This window comes from Petaurus breviceps, unplaced genomic scaffold (genome assembly GCF_028583685.1).
Source record: "Petaurus breviceps papuanus isolate PSGF00001 unplaced genomic scaffold, PetGlider_PUasm1.0 214, whole genome shotgun sequence".
Taxonomy (NCBI): Eukaryota; Metazoa; Chordata; class Mammalia; order Diprotodontia; family Petauridae; genus Petaurus; species Petaurus breviceps.
Window position 1 is genome coordinate 8,072,957 of NW_027185863.1, and position 25,147 is coordinate 8,098,103.

The 25,147-nt window shown below is 40.5% G+C and overlaps 1 protein-coding gene across 3 annotated transcripts in view; it reads left to right on the plus strand.

Annotated features, from left to right (window-relative positions):
- The window catches only part of SH3RF3 (SH3 domain containing ring finger 3), a 615,516-nt gene that overhangs the window by 405,357 nt on the left and 185,012 nt on the right, over nucleotides 1-25,147 (plus strand). For 2 of the 3 annotated variants that reach the window (XM_069094041.1, XM_069094040.1), the window contains one exon: nucleotides 20,012-20,365. The exons of the other annotated variant lie outside the window; for it this stretch is intronic. In XM_069094041.1, the coding sequence (XP_068950142.1) occupies nucleotides 20,012-20,365 (354 nt within the window). The remainder of the gene's footprint in view (nucleotides 1-20,011; nucleotides 20,366-25,147) is intronic. 3 annotated transcript variants of the gene reach the window in all.

Below are 25,147 nucleotides of genomic sequence, written 5' to 3' on the forward strand. Positions count from 1 at the left end.
CCAGCCACCACCAGCCACCACCACCCACCACCACCACCACCAACCACTACCACCATCACCACCACTACCACCAACAACTACCACCACCATCACCACCACCACCCTCTTGCCTTCTGGCACCCTGGTTTCTCAAGACTTCCCTTTTGGTCTAGCAATCAGACTTGGCCTGAAATACCCCATTCCTAGGTCCCCATTTCTTCAGCTCCCATGTCTAGTACTTTCTGCACCTAAAACTGAAAAGGACAAACTAAACAAGAGCACAACCATAAGCCCATTTCTTGGGGATTCAGTGCCTTAAGGAGAAGGTGGCCCCTCCTTACCCAACTTACTATGCGGTGCCCCTACTCTGAGTGAATGAATCCTTCACCCCTGGCCAGAGAGAGCAGTTGTACCTCAGTTAGGCAGATCTAAAAATACAAGTTCTGGCTATGCAGCTAATAGAAAGGGGCCGTTCCCAACTTCATCGATCAACCAATCAATAAGCATTTATTAAGGACCTACTTTGTGCTAGGTGGTACAGTGGACAGAGTGATGGGTCTGAAGTCAGGAAGACCTGAATTCAAACCTAGCCTCAGATACTTACAAGCCCTGTGACCCTGGACAAGTCACTTAACCTTGTTTGCCTCAGTTTCCTCATCTGTAAAATGAGGGGGAGAAGAAAATGGCAAACCTCTCCACTATCTTTGCCAAGAAAACCCCTAAAAGGGATCATAAAGAGTTGGATACAGCTGAAAAACTGCTAAACAACAACAACGTGTTAGATGAGGCACTGTTCTAAACAGTCTCCCTGTCCTCAAGGAGCAGAATGCTGAGGAAGAATGTCCATGCCTGTGCCAATTCTCTCTCCCAGGAGCAAGCACCAAGCATCTTCAACGTGGGTGTCTCCATCTTAGGTGGCCTGGACATGCACCAAACCCCTATAACACCTGGATGGACTTCATTAATAGAATAAGCATCTATTAGAACAATCAAGGATAACCTTAGGACTCACATTATTTTGTGTTAAGAAGAGAGAACGGGGGCAGCTAAGTGGCACAGTGAGCAGAGCATCGACCCCAGAGTCAGGAGGACCTGAGTTCAAATATGGCCTCAGATACTTAACACTAGCTGTGTGACCTTTGGTAAGTCACTTAACCCAATTGCCCTGCCCTCCCGCCTCCAAAAAGAAAAAAAAAGAGAGAGAATAAAAGATTATTTTCTAGCATAAAATATGTGGTTTATGCAGAAGAGTACCATCTCATTTCCTCTGATTATGGAATGGGGAGGGATCAACCTTCAAAAGAATTCACAAGGTTGAATTTCTTAAATCTGAAGAAGCTCCAATTCTGAAATATATCACTGGGGAAGATTTTTTCATCTTTTTCACTGGACGTATTTAAATATCTCCATGGGTGATGTTACACATGGAGTTCCTGATTAAATTCAGTGGAGGAGGGTGGCATGGATAAAAATCTCCAGTTCTATCTCTGGATTCTATCAATGAGAAGCAGAAAGAGATAGGGCTGTTGAAAGTTTCAGTTACCAAAGAATACAGTATAACTTGGCATAATGACCTTGATCAAGGGAAAATGTACAGCATCTGTCTGCTACAGATGTGACTACTCCCTTGTCTCTGTGGTAAGTGGTGCTGAGATCTGAGAGGGCAGCAGGAAGAAGGCATTCTACCCCCAATAAAAATTAATTTTCTGCTATCTGCCTACTGCTCCCTTAGTGCTATAAGTAATGAACTCTTATGTAAGCAGTTGATATTTATCAATGCAAGTCATGTCTGCTTTTACCTGTCTGTCTCCTTCAATGGAGAAGCTCCTGAGATTTTACCTGGGCAAAAGTTACATGCAGTTAAAGGCCATGCAGTTCTAGCCTATGGACTCATGAAACTCCAGGGGATAGCTGACTGACTGCCAGACATGATGACCTATACAGTACTCAGCCCTTTGGGGGATAACAGATTAAAAGCAAATGCCAAAGACAAATCTAAGCAAGGCAATAAATATCTTGAGCTCATTTAGTTATTTCTTTGGAAAGTTTCAATTTTGTTATTTTTAATGGTTTTCCCAGAATGAATCCATAATACACTAAGTAGAGGACTTGTTCATATTCCTGCTTGTTAGAAACCCATTTTTTTCTCTCTATATACTTGCCTCATGCTCCAGAAAGAACTGGCATTTCAGAACTATCTTAAACTAGGGTGACCCACTCAGGATGCCTTCTGGCACTGGACCATATGTAAAAATGTTCAAGATCATTGGGGAGGAAGGGAGGAAGAAGAATCATTCCGATACCCCCTTCTTGGTGCCATGATGAAAGCTGGCACTTATGTAGTGTTTTATGGTTTGCAAAGCACTTTATAAATATTATCTTATTTTACAGTGATTTTATTATTATTTAGTATTTTATATATTATATTATATATTTTATGTATTATATTATATATAGAAATAATATATCCATAATATATAACTATATATTATATTATATATTTTATAATGATTTAATAATGATGCCTTATTATAATGAATGCCTCCACTCAACCATGTCAAATCAAATCATCTTGTTACCCAAACATCACAATTACTCAATTAGAAGGTTTGAGTTCAAATCCTACTCTGTATACTTGTTAACTATATAACCATGTGCCAGTTACTTAAATCTCTGAACCTCATTTTTCTCATCTGTAAAATGGGGTAATGTCACCTGTAGTACCTATCTCCCTGGGTCATTATGAGTCTCAAATGGAATATGTGAAATGCTTTACAAACTTTAATGAACTAGATATATGTCAGTAATAATTTTTATTATTTATTACACAGACACACACACACACACACACCTCTTTTTGACTCTTCCCAATAAATTTGGACACAAAATAGACCTGGAAATTTCAATGATAGAATGCCATTGTGTAGAGTTCCTAGGTCAGTGTACTGCCCTCACCACATTCAGAAAAATAAGAGGGGAGTGGGGATATTTAGAAATACCAAGGATAATTGGGAGCTGCTAGGTGGTGCACTGGAAAGATAGGTCTGGAGTCAGAAAGATCTGTGTTTACTAGCTGTGTGATTCTGGGCAAATCGCTTAACCCCATTTACCTCAGTTTCCTCATTTGTAAAAGGAACTGGAGAAGGAAATGGCAAACCACTCCCTTATCTTTGCCAAGAAAACCCCAAAAGAAGTTACAAGGAGTTGGTCATGACTGAAAACTCCAAGAAGAATCCAGAAGCAGGGAAATGTGGGTAATTAAATATATAAATAAAAATTAGAGAGCTTAATTAGAAGTACAAATTTTTAAAAAGGACAATTAGATGAGCTCTAAGTTCTGTAGCCTCTGAGGATATAAGATTGATACATCACTGAGTCTTAGACCTTTGGTGAACTCTGCTAGCTTCTCAGTGTACTGATGCCTCCTCTGAAAGTCTGTAGCCTTTACCTTTCACTGACTTCTGAACTTTGATGGTCACAGAACCTGAAATTGAAGACCTCCAGTCCTTGGACACACCCTACTGGCTTTGGAGTCTGTTTCATTCCATGTTAGTTGGGTTCATTAGGGAGAGGCAGTATGGCAAAAGGGAAGGAATGGGAATAAGTATATAGCACCTGCTATATGAGAAACCACTCAGAAACTCCAAATGGGGTAACATGGCATAGGACATGACAGAAAAATGACCGAGCAGAAACTGTTTTAGGCACTATGCTGAGTGTTTTTGTTTTGGGTTTTTTGTGTCCTTTTTTTTAAACAAATATTATCATATTTGATTCTTGCAGCAACCCAAGGAAGGAGGTATCATCATCATCATCATCATTATTATCTCCATTTTGCAGTTGAATCAAATAGAGGTTAAGTGACTTGCCCAGATTCACACAGCTAAATATCTGAGGTTGATTTTGAACTCAGGTATTCCTGACTCCAGGCCCAGTGCTCTCTCAACTGCTCCACTAGCTGGTTCAGCTGTTATTAAACAGTGTAATAAGTAGAGGGAGCAACCTACAAACCCGGGTTCAAATCTTCTGACATTTTATGTGTCATCCTGGACACAAGTGATTTAACCTCTCAGCCTTTAGCCACTCTCTAAGAAGATGAGTTTCAGAACAGATGCAAATCTGCATCGGTAAAGGGAGTTTCCTTACTAGGAATGAGACCAGTGAAATCATAGGTCAAGGTTCTGCCAAAAAAAGGAAAAATAGAAATAACTTCCCTAAATCAGTGATTAAGTACAAATAAACTAGTCTAAAACTAGGTGGTGCTTAACTTGTAAGTTAGTTTGTTTAGCTATGGTTCCTCAGGCCCTAGCCTGACCCATGACCTATTCTTGACCATGTGCCCCATATTTTTTGCCCAGCATCTGATCTTGTGATATCAAGAGAAAAGTGCTGCTTTTTTTAGTACCAGAATACCACCTGGCCAATTTGGGGTTTGGCCACCTAGGAGAGCTCAATGAAGCTTATTCATCCATTCTGCAGTCCCAGGTTTCCTCCCAGCCAATTAGGAAGCCTCTTGATTACATGACAGGTTTTTGGCATTCTATCCATCGTCCACATAATCACTTAGCTAACTAGCTACCTCCTTCCCCTTCTCCCAAAGTGAATAGCCATAAAGAGTGATTAGCCACAATTGATATTTACTCCATCACTTCAAAAATAGAATATCACCCTACTGAGTAAGAACCCCAGGACCCATCCATCACAGCCTCCGTGGTGGGCCCACAGAATAGAAGCAAGTGTTTTAACACATGCCCAACTTCGTTACATAACTGAATCAGCTACACATTTCCATGGTGCTGGAGGCAACCCTAACATGTAGGCAAGAGTCTGTTATCCTCCACTCTGTCCTCCATGATGAATGCTGGTCCCCATGGCCTCCACATCTGTAAAGTGTTTTAGAAAGAGCTCTTGGTCACTCATTGTTCTTTTTAATGATTATTCTGTTGACCAATCATAATCATTGGTAGCATTATCCTCTGACATGTGACAGCAGTGTAAGTAAAGGAAATATGAAATATACTCCTCATTCCTGCGCAGCCATCAAACTGGCTTGAGGGCAGCAGGGAAGGGTCATCATGACAGACACAGACATGTGAATGTACCTTGTTCCAATCCGTGGGGCCCCAAAATGCAGCTTCCAAGGACAGCTTTCCAAACTGCATTTCACGAGACCTTCCTCTTCTACTCCTGAGAGAAAGCCAGTAATGTCCCAGTTGAAACATCCATGATTTCTGTACTAACACAAGTGCCTATTTGTATTTTTTGTAAACATGCTTTGGTTCCTATGTTGTGCAGAATTTGGAAATGTCCTTGTCTTCCATTGAAATGGTTAGATTGGTGTTATACTGAATCTATAGATAATTGAGTCATTGGTATTAAGAGGGTGTTTTCTGGGTAAGAAAACAGCAGATTTTGTTGTGTTGGAGGGTCCCACTTGAGAAAGCAAATTAGGTTACCACCCACAGGACTTATAAACATCTTCTTGTGAGATTAATCATATTTTAGATGCCAGCAGCTGGAGTACTTTCTTCTCCATATGGAATATCCATGAAAAAAAAATGCCCTAAGACAGTGTCCCAGGAAATGCTCATTAAATGCACCACAGGTCCCCCTGTGACAGTCAGGAGAGACTTTTAATTTTAAAGACTTTTTTTCAGCAGGTTCTACAGTGGGGGAAAAATGAGAAGTGTGTTCAAAACATCCCTCTTCTTCCTCCCTCCCCTTAACAACTTGGACTAATTCAGCTAGGATTTCCCCTGTTGACTGGCAAAGCAGAACTGTAACACCTACTTAAGTGAGGAGGGAACCATCTGTTTTCCCTGAAACCTGGAGCCTGTGAGTAAGTATGAAGCTGAACCAATTTAGAATATGATGAAGTGGGGAATTGTGGCTGCTCTTGGAGGATCAGAAACAGGATCAGCTGTTGCAGGCAAACACCAGCAGGTGCAGGGTGCTCTACCTCACAGGGAATGGTCCAGGATGGAAGATTACAGCTGGTGAAATGGTCTTCTAATTGAAAGTGCCTCAGTAGTAGCCTGTAGCCACTTCCCCCACTGTGAGTTGGCCTACATGACAGACTGGAGCTTATTGGTCGGATGGACAATGGGTTTGTCACCAGACAAGACATTGTGCACATTCGAATGGTGAGTTCTTTTATTCTACTGTGTCTGCACATGATTTTCCCCACTCCTGCTCACTTAAGCCTACCACGATGACAGTTGCCCAGCATTTTGAGTTCCAACGGATGATCTGTTATTATAATATGTATTGGCAAAGTGCTGAGTATGTTACTAATGTGTTCACTTTAGGAAACCATCGTGCTTTGTGAGCAAAGATGACATAAACTCTGTAAAGGAATTTGGCTTTGATAAAAAGCAAACTATAACCACCACCAGAAGCCAAGTTGCCCTATATTCAGATTTTTAAAAATTAATAGTATAATATAGGAGAATGGTGACATGAATAGGCAGGAATTCTTGTAATCAGTCAACAATGCCTACTTTGTGTCAGGTATTATGCGAAGAGCTGGGTATACAAAGAAAGACAAAAGACCATCTCTGCCTTCAAGGAGCTCACTGTCCAATAGGAGAGACAGTTATGTAAATTGTGTAAACAGCAATGATGTAAAAGCAAGATATGTACAAGATAAATTGGAGATAATCATCAGAGAGAATGTACTAGCTTTAAGGGGGACGAGGAAAAGCTTCTGGTATTTGAATCCTGCTAGGGAAGCCAGAAGATAGAGATAAGGAGGGAGATATTAGTTTTAAAAATCCACAAAGTTTTAGCTTGATTTTAATTAACTACACTCTCACTTTTAAGCAACAAAGTGGTGAATTTCAAAAGGATATTCAGTCCTAGCCTTTTAAACAGAAATATAGTGTCTAATATGAGGTACAATGGCAGTCCTGCCATACTGTAGTTAGAGAACATTTTGAATGGTGAGTTCAGTTGTGGGTACCTCATTTTAGGAGGGGCATCTCCTATATATGCACATCCAGAGGAGGGTGGCCCCAGATGATGAGAGCACTTGAAATCATGTCACATGAAAATTTATTGATGGAACTAGGAACTTTAGTCTCCTTAAGGAAATAGGGCTACCTTCAAATAGAAAAAGCACTAAGCTTATTTTGTGTTACTACAGAGGAAAGAATTAGAACCAATAGGTATAGAAACCACAAGAAGAGGGATTTGGTTCTGTTTTTTTTTTTAAATAAAACTTTCAAAAAGGACTGCTTTGTGAAGTAATGAGTTCTTAGGCACCAGAGGTGTTCAAGCAGTGGCTGATTGATTATGCATCAGGAAATTGTAGAGAAGATTCCTGATTTGAGTGGGAGGTTGAAACAAGCAACTTTAGTAGTCATTTATAACTCTGAAATTCCAGGATTTTATGACTCAGATGGGCTAATAAACATAGTAAAATGGAGAGTGTAAGGGATGGCTGACTATATGGCAATTTTCAGATCTCTTCATTTGATTAGTTACTTGCAATGCTTTTAGAGACATAAAATTGTTGATTAAAATCAATGGGAATTCAGTCTTTTGAAGTGTTCATTTGAGTTTTCCCTGTGACTCAGTGAGAGCACTCTTTTTTTTATTGGTGCTCACTTTATCTTGCTGTATTTTGACCTTGGACATGCAGATCAAGTACTTTTTTTGCAGTTGTAGATCCCCATTCAATTTCCACTTCTACATCCTTGAACTTAATTCATTGAGTTAAGTACCCTCTAGGTGCTAGGCCCTATGCTAAGCCCTGATGATACAAAAAAAGACAAAAGACAGTCATTAAGGAGCTTACAATTTAATGGGGGAGACTACATGCAAATAAATATATACAAAATGAGCTATGTACAGGATAATGAGGAAATAATTGAAAGAGGAAAGACACTGAAAGTAGGAGGGATTTGGGAAGGCTTTCTGTAGAAGATGGAATTTTAGTTGTGATTTAAAGGAAGCTAGGGAGGTCAGTTGTTGAAGTTGAGGAGGGAGAGCATTCCAGGCATGAGGGACAGCTGGAGAAAATGCCAAGAGATGGAGTGCTTTGTTTGTGAGGCAGCCAGGAAGCCAGGGACACTGAATTAAAGAGTCTATGTTGGGGAGTCAGATGTCAGAAGACTGAAAAGGTAGGAAGGGGTTAGGCTATAATGGGCAATGAATGTCAAACAGAATATTTAGTATTTGCTCCTGGAGGAAATTACTGGAGATTATTGAGAGAGGGTTCAGGGGCTTGGGGTTGGGGGTGGTGATGAGGGATGGCTCCCTCTAGGCCCAGCAGGAATTCTGATCTTATCTAAGACCAGAAAACCTGCAACAGCGTCTGGAAAGAATTCAAGGTCTCAGGCTTAATTGGAGTGAGAGTTGTAGAAGTTTATTGTTAGGCTTCTATGAGAGATGGGCAAGAGTCCTTTAGGGGACCTGTGAGTGAGAGGGGTACATGCTTTTACTTTTAAAGGGTAGGGCTGCCATTGTTGGACAGAAGGGACCTCAGTGCATAGATAAAGGTTAGAGCTGACCAGGAGGAACTTGTGACTTTAGTGCATAGATAGTTTAGATGAGATTTGGGCCAGACCAGAGAAGACCTGAAGCAAGGACAAAGGAGTATTTGGGCCAGGCCAGAGGAGACATGAAGAGATTAAGTAAGAACAAAGGAGTCACAAGGTGTTGCCTAGGTCTAGTGCTGATAGGGGGAAGGGGCAGAGTTTGAGGCTGGGAAAAGTATTTTACAGATTACAATTTTACAATACAAATTGCAGTTACAATTGCACAAACTGGTTTTACAAATTGGTTTAGACCCCAGGTACCCCATCAGTGGTATGATCAGACCTTTATTTTAGGAAAGTAACTTCACTTCAGTGTCTTAGTTCTCTATCAAGAAAATGAGTGGCATCTTCATTTCTCAGTAAACTCCCAGGTTATTATACCAAAGACTGACAAGTTATAACTGGCAACCAAATACTTGGAGATTTTTAGAATGAGAATAACCACTAAATACTACATATATATTGCTTCTGAGTTTGCAGAGCACTTTACATACCTAATGTCATTTGAGCATTACAACAGTTCTGTGAGGTAGGTATTTCATTCCCCATATTATAATTTAGAGTACTGAGGTTCAGTAAAATTTAGAGACTTGCCCAAAGTTTCCCAGCTAGTAAGGCAGGATTTGGGTCTAGAGCTTTATCTTAGGCATCCTAGGTTTGAAGTAGAAAGACCAGGCTTCAAACCCTGACTCTGTCACTTAGTTTGTGTGACTTTGGTCAAGGTCACTTCTATGGACCTTGGCTTCTTCATCTGTGAAATGGGAATTTTGGATTAGATAACTTTTGAAAGTCCTTTTCAGCTGTGTCTGTATCCCTATAATCTATAAATATATCTACTATATCATATTTCATTTTTCAGTTGATCAACAAGTATTTATTATGTATCCACAATGTTTCAAGTGCTGGACTAGGCAAAGGGGGATATACATAGTAACAAAGTAAATGAATAAATGAATGATCAATCTCTATTCAAGGAGGTCCCATTTTGTATTTGAGCATTTGTTGCTTCTAGAGGACAAAGTAAATACACTGTTTTTAGTAATTATATCACCAATTCGATACCCACAGCAGCTGCTATGAATATGCAGACATATTTCCAGGGTTGAATCACAAAATATAACAAACTCTCTTACTCAAAGAGGAAACCAAGATGTTTACTCAGATACCAGAAAACCAATTCCATCATGGTAACAAAGAAGTTTATACACATCACTAATCAAGGAAGCACCAACATCCCCAAGCCTTGCCTTCCTTCGGCCTCCCCACAAACAAGCTTCCCTAGGCAAAATTTCTCCCTGTCTCACTCACATTAGGTGCTCTGCCTCACTCGCTCTCTCCCAGCTCCACCCTTCCTGCTTTGCCCTTTTGGCAAGCTCTTCCCACCATGGGCTCCATGTAACTCAAGCTGTGGGCTGGACCAGAACTCAAAGCAGGCCATAAGGGCCTGTTAGGGGGCAGGATCTTCAATTCCCTTAATATTATAGTAATTAATGTAGAAGTTATTAGATCAGCCCAGTGGATAAAAAAACCATGGTATTGGTTCATATTAGGATGCCAAGGCTTGGCATATTCCTGAGGTAACTTTGTAGTAGCTGGTCCTTTGGCTGTGATGCTATCCCTCATCAAGTCTACCTCCTGGAATCTCTAACTTCCTTCAAGGCTCAGTTTCTGTGCCCCTTTCTACAAGAGGCCCTTTTGATTCCTCCAGTTGTTATGGATGGAAAATACTTTATATTTAATTTGGACATATTTCATATTTTTTTTTTTTGCATATTGTTTCCTCCAAAAGAATTTGCAAATTCCTTGAAGGCAGGGACTATTTAATTTCTGGCTTTGTAGTTCCCACATTTAGCACAGTGCTGGGCACATGTTGTTGTTGTTCAGTCAGTCATTTCCAACTCTTTGTGACCCCATTTGGGGTTTTCTTGGCAAAAGCCCTGGAGTGGTTTGCCATTTCCATCTCCAGTTCATTTTACAGGTGAGGAAACTGAGGCAAACAAGGTTAAGTGACTTGCCCAGGGTCACATAGCTAGTCCAGATTTGAACTCAGAAAGATAAGTCTTCCTGACTCTAGGACTGACACTGTATCCACTGTACTGACTATCTGCCAGGCACAAAGCTAGCCCTTAATAAATGCTTGTTTAATTGAATCAAATCTCTCTGTGCCTTCATTTCCCCATCTGTGAAATGGAGGATTTAATAGCAACTTCACAGAGCCTTTGAGAAGATGAACAAGACATTATATGTTTATTGCTACTTGGAAGGAATAAATCATTTAAAGCCAACACAGAGGCATTCTTCCTCTCATGTTTATGTAACAAAGCTCCCAAAGAATAGTAAGTTGTTTTTATAAAATCCTTTGAAGTCTTTGCATAAAAGGTGATGTGCAAATCGTTTCCTCCTTGTTTATTTTTCCACTTGGTCTTGGCAGTTGCCTGCACCTGGAGGGCCTCTCTTCCATTTGGGCCAAGCCCTCAGGTGCTGCGATCCGGTCCCCATGAACTGCTTGTGGGGAACAAAGTACCGGGTTTGTTTTTTCGAACTGGACAGTTTTACGAAAGCAAATGAATAGAAACATAAAATAGAGTAAAACAAAGCAGCCAGGCTGGGTTGGAAGCAGCATTTCAAAAGAAATAACCCTGGATTTAGATCACACATTTCAGCGCCTGGAGTGAGCAGGGTTTTTTTGTTTTGTTTTTTTATAAGCACCCTCTGAACAATAGACATTGGTAATGGAGATGCTGACAAGCCTCTTGCCTTGGCGGGGTTGCTGAAGGCTGCCTTAACACCCACCTAGCCCTGCACTGTAATCTGCTTGGTCTCACAAAGAGCGAGCATGGCCCTGAGGTGAATTGGTGGCTTTCTCACACAGCTTAAACGGAGCAGATTTTTAAGAATTATCAAGGCGGCCACCAGCTGCAAATACAGTGGAGAGCATTTTTCCTTAACAGGATTAAATGGAATTTACAAAACGAAGCCTGATGTTAGTTAGAATCTTTCTCCTGGTGAAATCAGCTCCATATTCAGAGAGGATCTGCAGAGTGTGGTGGTAATGCATGCACTCTTATACCATCCATCTTTAACTTGCCCAAAATGGAGCTCTGAAATACATATTAAGTCATACATATGCTTAGGATGCTAGAGATTACCATGACACCTTGACCAGGTGGCAGGTAGGTGGCACAGTGGATAGGAAACAGGGCTTGTAGTCAGGAAGATGTCTTCCTGAGTTCAAATCTAGTCTCAGACACTTATTAGCTGTGTGACCCTAGGCAAGTCACTTAACTCTGTTTGCCTCAGTTTCCTAATCTATAAAATGAGCTGGAAAAATAAATGGCAAGCCACTCTAGTATCTTTGCCAAAAAAAAAAAAAAAAACTGAAATGGGGTCATAGAGAGTTGGACATGACTGGAACAACTCAACAACAAGGTAGGCATTTTTCACAAATATCAGATAAACTCTTCCTCTCATTATACCCTCATTGATCTAGAATGTTTCTATGTCAGAATGTAAGAACTGAAAGGACATCAGTCACCATCTAGTGTAACCCAGGCTTAAAGGAAGCTCCACTACACCACATTGCACAAATGGTCATCCATCTTCTGCTCAAGGACTTCCAAAAAGAGAGATTAGGTAACCCCTTCCAATTTTGGACATGTCTACTTGGTAGGAAGTTTGTGTTGATACTAGACCTATATTTGTTTCTGCAATGTTCACCCAACACTGCTCCTGGTTCTGCCCTCTGGGACCAAACAAAGTAAACTGAGTCCCTTTTCTCTAGCACAGTTCCTCACATACTTGTAGATGGCTATCATGTTCCCCTCCAGGCCATCCAAATACTGGATTTATTATGTCAAAGACCATAAAGTGTTCTCCATAAAGCCTGACTACTCAGACTTTCATCATCTTGCCCTTTTCAAAACTGATTCTGCTTACATATTATATAAGTATTGCTTAATTGCAAACTGACATCTCTCCAATGAGACTGTGAGTTCTCAAAGATCAGAGGCAATGTCTTTAACTTCTCTCATCTTTCAAGTACCTAATCCAATGTTATAGTAAGTGATAGGCAGATCTTTGACTGAGTCAAGTGGGAAGTGTCAAATCCTTCCAGGAAGAAACTGTAGATTCTGTGAAAAGACTCCAAGTTAAGTATACCAGCTGGAAATGAAGTTTCATCACTCTGGCTAACCCATTTCATTCTGGAGCCCATAAACTGGACCACAATAGGTCCCTGCCCAAGCACCACTTAATGGCTATTTTTTTGGACCCTCCTGGCTCAGAGTGAATATCTATGGTGACTGTTTCTCTTTTGACCAGCATCCCTGAGGGTCTTCCCCTCCCACTTTGACTTTTTTTTATTAAAGGGACCATCCTCTGACTCACTTTTGAAAGAGGCCTATTCACTGAATGGGCCTTACCTCACTCCAAAGTGAGAACCTGAAAAGACCTTAGTCTAAAAGGACCAGGATCTCCCATTACCTCCTGGGTCACCTCCAGTTGTGCTGATGAATATCTGGCAGCTGGACCCAGATGGCTCTGGAGGAAAAAGTGAGACTGGTAACCTTGCACAGCCCTCCCTCCCTCAAATCAAAGTCAACTATAAGTCATGTCATCATCTCTCTGATGTCAGGTCGTCCTCTTGGAGAGTGAAGGACAGACATAACAACCTGTCATCACTCTCCATCATTTGATGAAGCCTGAGAAGTCTGGACAGTATCTCTTGCAGAGCAGCCACTATTCATGGTGATTTGAATGAGAATCTATGAGAAAGTATAAAACAGTTTAAAAATTCAAGTAATGGTCAATGGGCAGTAATGAAAAGAAGGCAGCAGTTATAGATTAATGTAGAGAGTAACTAGCTGGTCCATACGTTCATGGGACTATAGAATTAGAGCCTTAAGGGATTAGTAAAGGACATCTAATCCTTATTTTACAGATAAGGAAACTGTGGCCCAAAGAGTTTAAAAGACTTGCTGTATCGGCAACCACACTGGCATACCCTGGATGGCTGCTAGGACAGGTTCTTAGATCAGCTTTACTAAGAAAGGGGTCAATAGTCTTTTAATTACATTCATTAGTTCAGAGGAAAAATCAGCACCCTGAACTTCAGAGAAAATACAAGCAGAGAAATAAAGACCAACAGACAGGATTTCTAACTGTCTGAGAAATTAGCACAGATCAACAGACAGATCCAACTGTCTTACCAAAGCAATACATACATAGTTACCAGAGAGAGAAGCACCAACATCTGGGTTTTTCAAAGGGGTGGGGTGGGGCAGGCTCCTTAACGGCTACCCAGAGTCTCATCTGGTCAAATCACAAGAGCGATCTTCCAATGACTGAGCCCCAAAGCAAAATGCTAACCTCAGAGTATAGAAGAAGTATATATATATACTTTTTCAGGGTCAGAGGGCATCACAACCCTAGTGACCCACTGCCTAATTACAAAGTAACAAAAGATGTGGGCCTTCCTGAAAAGCAAGCCTCCTCTAATCAAGCATCCCTTAATGGTCTCCCTGTGAGGCCTATGAATGGGCAGGGAAGATTTTATATCCTATTAACATTATACTTGCCCAATGTCACATAGGTGGCAAGCAGTATAACCAGAATTCAAACTCAAATCTCATCAATCTAAACCCAAATCTCTGTGCACTATTTTTGATGCTACTTCCATTTTTTTTAAATGAAAAGCTCTTGTGTCCAAAATCTCCTGGCCCAGTAAGGAGGAAGCAGAAAGCTGAATAAATTGCTAGTTCACCTGCTAACCTATCAACCCATGGGAAATCAGCCTTCTCTTGTAAAAGTACTTCATTGATTTTATCTCTCAAACTTTTTGACTGTTGCTCACTGAGAGTTCTCTTCCTAGAGGGAGAAAAATAGCATGTTATCATGAAGAGTGTGCTAGACTTGTCAGAAAGACCCATATTCAAATCTTGCCTTGGCTACTTACTATCTTGGTGACCTTTGGCAAGCCACTTAGGAGGATCAAATAAAATGGTGTATGTAAAGTCCATTGTACTTCAAAATATGTATCCACTATGATTATTGTTATTGCCATAGCTTTGGAGTTAGACTTCTCTCTAGGCAGACTCATGAAGTAATCTGTCTTTATGTTTTTTCTCCCATTATTCTTTCTTTTCTTTGGGGGCTCCCTCCCTCAATCACCCTAGTACCCTCATGTTGACACCTGGCTGCCATATCTATTCAGTTCCCTCTTCTTTATTCCTCCCCCTCTCTTTGGTCATCAGCCCATGCTCCAGATCATTCTTGATCCTCTCCCTAATAACAAAACCTACTAGATCTGTGTCTTATTCTCCCAAAGCCTTCCAAATTGGTTCCCATGGAACCAATTAACTTTGTAGTTTAACTTAAATCGTAGAATCTTAGGACTGGAAAGAAGCTCTGAAATCATATGACTTTCCTTCTTATTCTACAGATGATGATACCAAGACTCAAAGAGGGTCAATAATTTGCACAAGGTCATGTAGGTAGTCCATGGCAGGATTAAGACTAGATTTGCCTTTTTCTTTCTCCCAATCTATTCCTCTTTCCACAATACCACAGCACCTTCTGGGAGATGGGAGAAAAAGAGAAGAAAATTTCTAACATGAGGAATGTCAGGAAATGTGGCATGTCAATGCAGAGAGACTACAAGGCAGAAATACGTAAGGTCTTGACACAGTGTCTTTTCATGAATACCATATAGGCAATATGTATGAGCCTGTCCTGGCTCTATTTGGAAACCTGGTTTAAACTAGAGCTTTAGCAATATAATGTGAAGGTTTCTTGATTTTTAGTTTTAAGCCCAAGGCAAGTTGGCTCAGATCAGCCAACCAGCTGGCTTTGTGGGAAAGAAACCCTATCTTTTACATCCTTTGCATGTTTAGAGTTTATCTCTCTAAAAGAAATAATAGAAGTTAAAAATAGAGAGTATACGTTAGGTGATTGTGGCACTTAAACATAATTACCAGCACTATGGTCCTAGTAGATATTACCTGGACCATTCTGATCAATGAATATTAACTTCTCCCTTAAGACCATCTTTTTGTCTGTCATTTGCTCCTTTCTTTTAACTTCACAATTGAAAAGAGAATCTTTCAGGTAGTAGATAAGGTAGGACTCAGTCATCAGTCCTTATATAGGCCCATATCTCACCCTCCCTCTTTGAAGTAGGGGGCATTTTTATGCTTTTTTCATTTGTTCCCCACCACCACCACACACAAAAATCACAATCAATTAAGGAGTTTATCTTTAAGAAATGGCTTCTAAATAAAATTAGATTCAAGCCGTCTTGGGCAGGGAGGGAGGAAGGAGGGGGAGAAAATTTAAAACTTATGGAAGCGAGTGTTGAAAACTAAAAATAAATAATTTAATAAATTAGGGGGAGGGGAATAAATGAAATTACAGAGAGTCCAAGAAAGAATAACACAAATACAAGAGCAAGTTTGCTTTGGGGCCTATGGATTGTAAATATACTCTCTGCCTAGTGGTTCAGTGGGAGCCCACACCTTGCATGGGATTATGGGGAAAAGGACCTGGAAGTCCACACCTTTCATTTAGAGATGAGGAAACTGAGGCTCAGAGAGGCAGAGTAGACCCCTGGGTATAAGCAACAGAGCCAGAGTTAGGACCCAGGTCTTCTGATTCCAAATTCAGTGTTTCTTCCACCATATTATGTTTGCTATTACATAGCTGTTTCTAAGATGTGCTTTCTTTACTAATAGAATCCCCTTACAAAAAAAAACACAGTGCCTTTAGGAATTTTTTTATTACTATGTATTTTTATTTTTAACATATATTAAAATGTTAAGCTCCTTGAGGGCAGGGGTTATTTCATTTTTGTCAATGTATCCTTGGTGTTTAATAAATTCCTGTTGATTGATATTTTAAACTGGATATTCCATAGGCGTCTCAAACTCAACAAACTAAACAACAAACTAAACAACATGTAATATCTCCTCCCCCAAAAGCCTATTCTTCTAAACTTCCCTGTTTCTGTCAATAGTACCACCATCTTTCTGGCCACCTACACTCAAAACCTTGGCATTATCATAGACTCTTCAGTCTTACTCATCCCACATACCCATTGTTGTTTAGCTGTTTTCAGTTTTGTCTGATTTTTCATGACATCTTTGGAGATTTTCTTGGCAAAGATACTAGGGTGGTTTGCCATTTCCTTCTTCAGCTCACTTAGCAGATGAAGAAACTGAGGCAAACAGGATTAAGTAACTTGCGCAGGGTCACACAGCTAGTATGTGTTTGAGGCCGAATTTGAACTCATATCTTCCTGACTCCAGGCCCAGTGCTCTGTCCACCATACCATCTAGCTGCCTCATGTCTCCAATCGTTTGTCAAAGCTTGGCATTTTTTACCTTTATGGTTGTTCCATGTCTCCTTTCTACTCACATAACCATATAGTCCTCTACCCTCTGATAGAGCCATTTATCTCCTTTCCCTAGGTATAATAATGAGGCATCTCCCATATAAATAACCACCTCATCATAAAAAAAGGGGAAATCATTACAGATAGTTAGAATGTTAACATCCTTCCCTCTTTGCCCCCATCCAGTGAAACGTATCTGCTTCAGGACCTATATAGTTACTCCTAGACTTGAACACCCTACCCATGGGAGAAAGACCTGAAGGTTGCTGGAGGGACCACTCTCTTCTTCTTTTTCTTCTGGACCTGCTCAATCTTCATAACTCATAACATTAGTAAAGTCCAAAGTCAAGAATTCCAGGCATTGTAACGGCTCCTGCTTGGTCCTAGGATTACTCCAACTGGCCTCAGAACAGGACCTCAGAATTGTTCAATAATTCCTCCTCTTCTCTCATGGAAATTTAGTGCAAGATCTTAATATCGTCCCACATCATTCATTCATATTTGTACAATAAAATATTTCTCTGTTTTATTTCATCATTTTATGACGGTTGTCCCTTATGACCTTGGGATGAGCCATGTTGAAACATCAGGAATAAAAGGCTCATAGTTTGCAATAACTGATATATATTTATTAAGCATCTACTATGTGTCAGGCATTGTGCTAAGTGCTGAGAATATAAAGTTAAAAGACAGTCCCTGCCCTTGAAGAGCTCATAGTCCAACAGTGGAGACAACACGCCAGTATCTATGTACGAACAAGCTATATACAGGATAACTTGGAAATGACTAACGGAGGGAAGGCTCTAGAATTAAGAGTAGTTAAGGCTAGAGGGGTAGCACTTGGTGGGATTTTATTTGGGAAGCCGGGAGGGAGAGTGCTTCAAGCACAGGACACAGTCAGTGGAAATGCCCACAGTCGGGAGATGGAAAGTCTTCTGGGAGAAACGAGAAGGGGGCCTGTATCATTGGGTCACAAAGTGCATGGTGGGAAGGTATAAGAACACTGGAAAGGTTGGGGGAGGGAGGGCCAGACACAGTTATGAAGGGCCTTATCACCAAGCAGAGGGTTTTATTTTAAAAGGACTTTTCCAAGTTACAAGATACCATTTGTGCTCCAGAAAACATTCATTTTTACTCATCTGTTGACGTTCAGGCCTTTCTCAGCAGTGTCCAACTCTTTGACCTCATTTGGAGTTTTCTTGGCAAAAACACTGAACTGGTTTACCACATTCTTCTCCAATTCATTTTACAGACGTGGAAACTGAGGCAAACAGGATAAAATGGCTTGCTTAGGGTCAAACAGACAGTTAAGTGTCTGAGACCAGATTTGAATTCACAAAGATAAGCCTTCTTGATTCCAAGCCTAGAACTCTATTCACTGTGCCATAGAGCCATCCCAATTCCATTCAGTACACATTCATAATTTATTCTTTTTTTGTTTGTTTTGTTTTTTGTTTGCTTTATTTTTCTGCTTCTTTTGGGAGGGCAATTGGGGTTAAGTGACTTGACCAAGGTCACATGGCTAAATTTTTTTTTGTGTTAAGTGTTTGAGGCTGGATTTGAACTCAGGTCCCCCTGACTCCAAGGCCGGTGCTCTATTCACTGTGCCACCTAGCCTCCCCAGCATAATTTATTCTTTAGAGAGCGCATGACAAAGAACAGGTAGATTCTTCATGTCATGTGTTAACCTGAAGGCTGCTGAGCATGAATGAATCTCTTACTTGAGGCAAATGTATATGAGTTGTAATTCCAGATACACTGAGGTTGTCATGTCTTATCTTCCCCCAAATCACAGCTACTATCTATGATAGATACCACTCATCCTCTGCAAAAAAAAAAAAAAAATGCAACTGAAACTTAATGAACAAAGAATGCTTCTTGAATTTGTTGGAATGAAATACTTCCAGTTATGTTGGAATTTGATCATGGCATTTCAACTGCATTATAGTGTCTTCTGATAGTTACTATTAAGTATCAGAATCTCCTCTTAGAGGTATCTGCTTTGATAATATCACCTGTTAGTAGAGTAGAATAACATAAGAAATGATTCTCTTGCTCTGTGCCATCTTCCTCAGGAATTTCTTTAGTCCTGATCATACGATCACCATGCACTAGACTAGGAATCAGAAGAAGATGGTCCAGGTTCTACTCTAGCACTATTTGTGAAGCATTGGAGAAGTCATTTGATCTCCTATGACCATTTTATCATCTGGAAAATGACAGAGTTAAATTAACTAATTTCCAAGATCCTCTCTAACTCCAACGTTCTGGAATTGAGTCAGACTCAGACACTCGATCATGTGACTGGAAAGGCCATTTTGGAGAAAATAGGAGCAGTGACTCTCATAATTACTCCATTTTGGCTTACTACTAAAAGTCAAAACTTCTTACTACTAATATCACAACATTCAGACCAAAACTCCTGGACTCTTAATAAAGAAACACAAATTAGAAAGTTAGCACTCCAGTCATGATCATCAGATTTTCCTAAAGTGATCCAAAATTATAAAAGGAAGCCCCAAAAGTTGGTCATAATGTTAAATATAGGCTAGAGAAAAGAAACCATAGTTCAGTGAAGCATACCTTCAAGTCAAACATTCAGAATATGTCTGACAGCTTTCACTGTTTGACTAGGTGCTGTATTTTTCTGAAAAATGGTATCTTGTCCCTCACTGTCTTTGTTTGTCTCCTGAGCCTGGTACACCAGAATCGTAGATCACAGTAAAAGATTTGAACAAAACCTAGTTGACTCGGTTTAAAAAAGAAAGAAAAGAAATCTCATGTGTTCTATAAGCATCCTGCTTTTTGTTACAGATCCATGAGCCTTTATGGGAGTGCAACTCCTCTAGAAAATTTTTCAATAAAAACTATACTTGTCATTCCATCTTTAAAAGAAAAAAAGTTTTGGGTTTTGTTTTTGTTTTTTTTTTACCATAGCATTTGTGCTGGATCAGGCTGTTAGAAAGAGCCAACCCATTTGGAGACTTTGCCAGTATCTATTTAAAAGTGCTAATAGAGAAAGGGAGAGAGTACAAAGAGCTGGAAATAGCATGTGACAATTATTTAATGTTCCCCCTCCCCCCTTTTTTTCCCCTCTTGCACTCAGCTCAACGAATCCGCCAAACAGCTTATTGAGATGGACAAGACATACTTAGCTGCTGCATCTGGCTGTGATGTCTCCCTGCCATCTGACACCAACATGGCAGGCAATCTGGCCCAGTGTTCTACCTTAAGCAGCTCGGGAGCGGTCAGTGCCATTCAGCGGCGTATCGATGGCAAGAAGAATGCCAAGAAACGCCACTCCTTCACTGCCCTCAGTATGACGCACAAATCCTCCCAGGCTATGAGCAATAGGCATTCCATGGAAATTAGTGCTCCTGTCTTGATCAGCTCTAGTGATCCCCGGGCTGCTACCAGAATTGGAGAGTTGACTCACCTTTCATCCAGTGCTCCAGCCCAGGTAACAACACGAGATCATGGTAATACTGAGCTGGGGTAGCGATAGGGTCAGATCGATGGCGCCCCTCGCTGGGGCTATGCAGAGGTGCTGAGGGGACACAGGTCTTGCTGAACATGTTCTTATGCATGACTTCACTTTGGGGGCTTACTCCTCATCTTCACTCCCAGCTACCCACACTGCTGAGGAGTGATAAAGACAGGCTATAATATAGTGGTAGAGGATAACTCAAAGGAATCTGACCTCCATAAGCAGGGATTCTGGCAAGATAGGGTGAGTTTCCACAGGAATAGTGTTCATTTCAGTTGGGCTGGCATGATATAGACTCATGTAAAGAACAGTCTTCTTTATGCTAAATTCTAAGTCCCTAGATGTTTCGTAGGTATTAAATATGATTCTGTTGGTTCTGAGCCTATCACAAAGTCTTCTGAAGATTCCATTCTGAGGCAAATGCCCCCCTTGTACCTCTATAATTTGCTTCAGGTTGAAAGGCAGTAGATAGGATCCATCCCATGATGTAGCCGTTCCTTCCTATTTCTGTTTTACTTATTATTGTAGCCAGTGGGCTCAAACACTAAGATTCTGGCTTCCAATTACCAGTTAAAAAATTATTCTCGATCAATGGAAATGAAAGATTTTGGCTGAATCGTTGTCTCCCTGGTCCCCTTCCTTCCAATGAGATGTCTTCGTGACCCTCTGCTATTGCACAGACAGAATACAGGGAATTGGGAGGCTTTTCATTTCAACCTTTCCTTAACTGTCATTCTAAGCTCCATGGATAGTTTCCAGGAAGAAAATCTCAAACCTAAACTGTTTGAAAATGGACAATAATCAACTGCAAGGGAAAGAAAAGTTTTGTTTATTTTGGTTTTCTCTGCAAGAGGGAATGAGTGGAGAAGGAGAGGGAGGGAAACAGAGGCCAAGAAAAGGTGAAAAGGGAAGGAAGGAAGGAAGGAAGGAAGGAAGGAAGGAAGGAAGGAAGGAAGGAAGGAAGGAAGGAAGGAAGGAAGGAAGGAAGGAAGGAAGGAAGGAAGGAAGGAAGGAAAGAAAGAAAGAAAGAAAGAAAGAAAGAAAGAAAGAAAGAAAGAAAGAAAGAAAGAAAGAAAGATAGATAGATGAGAGACACTTGTCTCTCCCCAAACAAGTTAGATGGGATCTCCTATCTATCTTTTCCATCATTCCCCAATGGGGGATGGAGGAGAGTGAGAGGAATTTGGGGCTAAAGTAGAAAAACTTCTGTGTCCTGTAATTCTAAATTGCAACTCTCTCCTTCCACTTTGGCTAGTCGCTTGCTTTTCTTGAATTCTCTCACCTTCAGTAGCTGGCTAAATTCTGATTGTGAGTTAATGTTTCTCAAGCATCTGGAAATAGCCAGAGCTGAAAGTCACCGGAACAAATGTAAAGTGTGGTTTCCAGTTGATGGTGGAAGATAAATCGGTGGTATTTTAACCCACACACCCCTCCCCACCCTCAAGAATGACTTCTGTCAGGATAGGCTGAATTTCCAGAGGAATGGTCTTAATTTCAGTTGGACTGAAATAATATAGGCTAGTGGGAAGAACAAGAAACTTAGAAATCTAGGCTTCAGTCTTGGCACTGCCAGCTAACAGCAGTGTGACCTTTTCCAGTTCACTATCTCTGAGTTTGTTACTCTGCAAAATGGGGAGAACAGGAATGGTACCATCTTCCTCACAAATAGTGGTTATTAGGATAAAATGAAATTATGTATGTGAAAGTATTTTTTTAAATTCTGAAGTATGATCGGCATCATGATACAATAGAAGAAGTTCGGGCGTTGACCTCTCTAGAACACTTGACTTGAGAGTTAAGGACTAAGCTCAAATCCCTCCTCTGACAATAAATGATGACAATAAATGATCATGAGCACCTTACCCCAGTGGGTTTCCTCATTTATATGATGAAGAGGTTGCAATAGTTGACTTCTAAAGTCCATTCTAACTCTAAATTGATAATCTTATGACCTTGGTTCACTCTTCCTGCCCAGATGAACTTGGGCAAGTCATTTCAACAGGAATTATCAAATATGCTGCCAGTAGGCCACATGCCTACAACACTCCTGAGTGTTACCAGAGTCGGAGATAAATAAAATGAAATGAAATCAGGGAATATTTAATAAAATAAGTAGAAATACAATACAACATAGATAATGTTAATCTGTGGTTTTCTAAGTCAATATGTAGCAACCTGGAACATATTTCAATTTGAGTTTGACCCCACTGAATTAAACTCTCTGTGACTGTGTTCCTCAGCTATGAAAATGCAAGGGTTGGATCACATGAGATACAAATCCAGATTTAGAGATGCCAGCTCTAAATCTATGTTCCTGCACAATATAAATGCAAACAATTATACTTCAGTGTTTTTCCTTTTCCTTTTCAGTGCTGGGCAATTAGTGCATTTTTGAGTCTTAAGGTTCAAGTTAAGTCAACAAGCACTTAGTAAATAAGCATCCAACATGTACCAGGAACTGTACTAAATGATGAGGATACAAAATGAGCCTCCCCCCCCAAAAAAAAAACAACTAATAGTCCCTTTTCTCAAGGACAACAATATACAAACAAATTGGAGATCATGTTAGAAGGAAGGTGAATTCAAATGAGTTAATCACCTGCCTATTAAGAAGAGGGCCAAGTTAAGGCCTTTAAGCCCAAGGGAAAAGGCAGGGAGAGGAGAGGATAACAATTTAGAAGGGCTGAAAACATGGAAAACCTGAAATTGACCTGTCTCCTATTCAGGGATTCAGCCTTTTACAAGTTTTATAGCTCAAAGCTCCAATACTTTTGACCCCTATGCTGTGAAATAAACTGAGGGTAAAAGGATTTTTATTTTTTATTTTTTGAAGGGTGGAAAGGAAGGCAATTGGGGTTAAGTGACTTGCCCAAGGTCACAGTTAAGTGTCAAATGTCTAAAATCAAATTTGAACTCAGGTCCTCCCAACTCCAGGGCTGGTGCTCTATTCACTGCACCACCTAACAGCCCCAAAAGAATTTTTTTCTTAGGGTTAATGTGTATTACTTTTGAGTGTTCTATAAATGACAATGAGAGCCATGTAGTGAACATTTATGAGTTGAAAGGAGATGTAAGCTTAGAGGACACGCCCAACGAAAACACAGATAAATTAGTACAAAATATAAAATGCTGTAATTTCTCAAGGGATTTGGGGAGGACCTTAGTTACAGGGATGATCAGGAGAGTCACCAAGAAGGCAGTACTTGAACTGAGTGATGACAAGGGTGAGGAAGGTACTTTATGTATGTGAGGTGGTCTGAGTAAGGGAAGGGAGATGGGAAATTGTCATGTACAGTAGGTCAACTTGACTGTATCTAGAGTGCTTGAAGGACAGTAATGTGTAGTAAGCCTGGAAAGGTGGAGGGTGTGTGTGTGTGTTCAATTATTTTTCAGTCATGTCCAACTCTTTGTGACCCCATTTGGGGTTTTCTTGGCAAAGATATCGGAGTGCTTTGCCATTTCCTTTTCCAGCTCATTTTACAGATATTAAACTGAGCAAACATGGTCAAGTGACTAGTCCAGGGTCACACAGCTAGTAAATGCCTGAGGTCAGATTTGAACTCAAGAAGATGAGTTTTCCTACCTCTAGACCTGGCACTTTATCCAATGTACTACCTAGGGGTTCAAGCAGAGGAGCTTGTATTTTATATTAGAGGTTGGACCTGTGCTTTAGGAATATCAATTTGGCCTCTGGGTTGAAGATGGATTGATGTGGGAGGAAGATTGAAATTAAATTTGTTGTGATAAGATGAATCCATGGGGATTTCCTACCTCCACAAAACACTAAAGAAGGGGGCCACCTCAGAGTTCTTTTGCTCCCCAACCCCCTTTCACTTTTAAATTATGTGCCTTGCTTGGGACATAAATTTAAGAACAGTCATCTTTTCATTTTTCCTTAGGGTTCTCAGCAAAGGAAGAAAGCAGAGGTTTTTGCATACCTTGTCAGATATTTCCCATTATTTTATAGAAAGGAAAGTCAGAAATCATGTTGGGACAGCCCCTGCCTCCCTCCCTGCCATGTGCATTTTATCCATGCATTTTCCTCAGTGACATTTTCCTATGCAATCCCAATGTGTCATGCCCCTGTCTGCGGTGGTGTACTTTATCACTCTCTTCCCTTTCTCCTGATCATGGTCACAGAACATTTGTTTTTCCCTGAGGAGAATGACTGTTTTCACCGCAGTCATGATGTTTGTTATGCGTAACAGGCAGTATGCATAAAGGGTAGAGCAGTAGATTTGGAGGCATGAAAACCTGAACTATTGGCCTGCTTCAGACATTTAATAACTATATGACCTTGGGTAAGTCACACAACTCTGAGCCTCTATTTCTTCTTCCAGGTATCAATAAATAAGCAGCGCCTGATTCATAGGGTTGTCGTGAGGATAGAATGTAAAGTGTTATGCAGACTTTACCAGGCTATATAGAAGTCTGCTCTCAAATACCAAAAAGGACACATTCACTAAATGCCTGATGACCTCCCTCTCCCCCACCCCATGCCAGTAAGTGTACAGGATCGCTGTTGCAGCTGTGTATGTGAAGTAAAAATCCAGTTTCGTCGTCAAGGCTATCGATTTTCATTTGGATTGCTTGGGGCATGTGTGTATGTTTCTCATATAAAAGTAGTTTCCATTTCCTCCTCTTTCCCTTTTTCCCTTAATTATTCACTTGATGTGAAGAGCAGGGTTGGGAGTGTGCTGAGAGGTTCACTTGGGTGATGCTGTTGCCCATTTTTCCTCCTTTGCATTTGTGCCA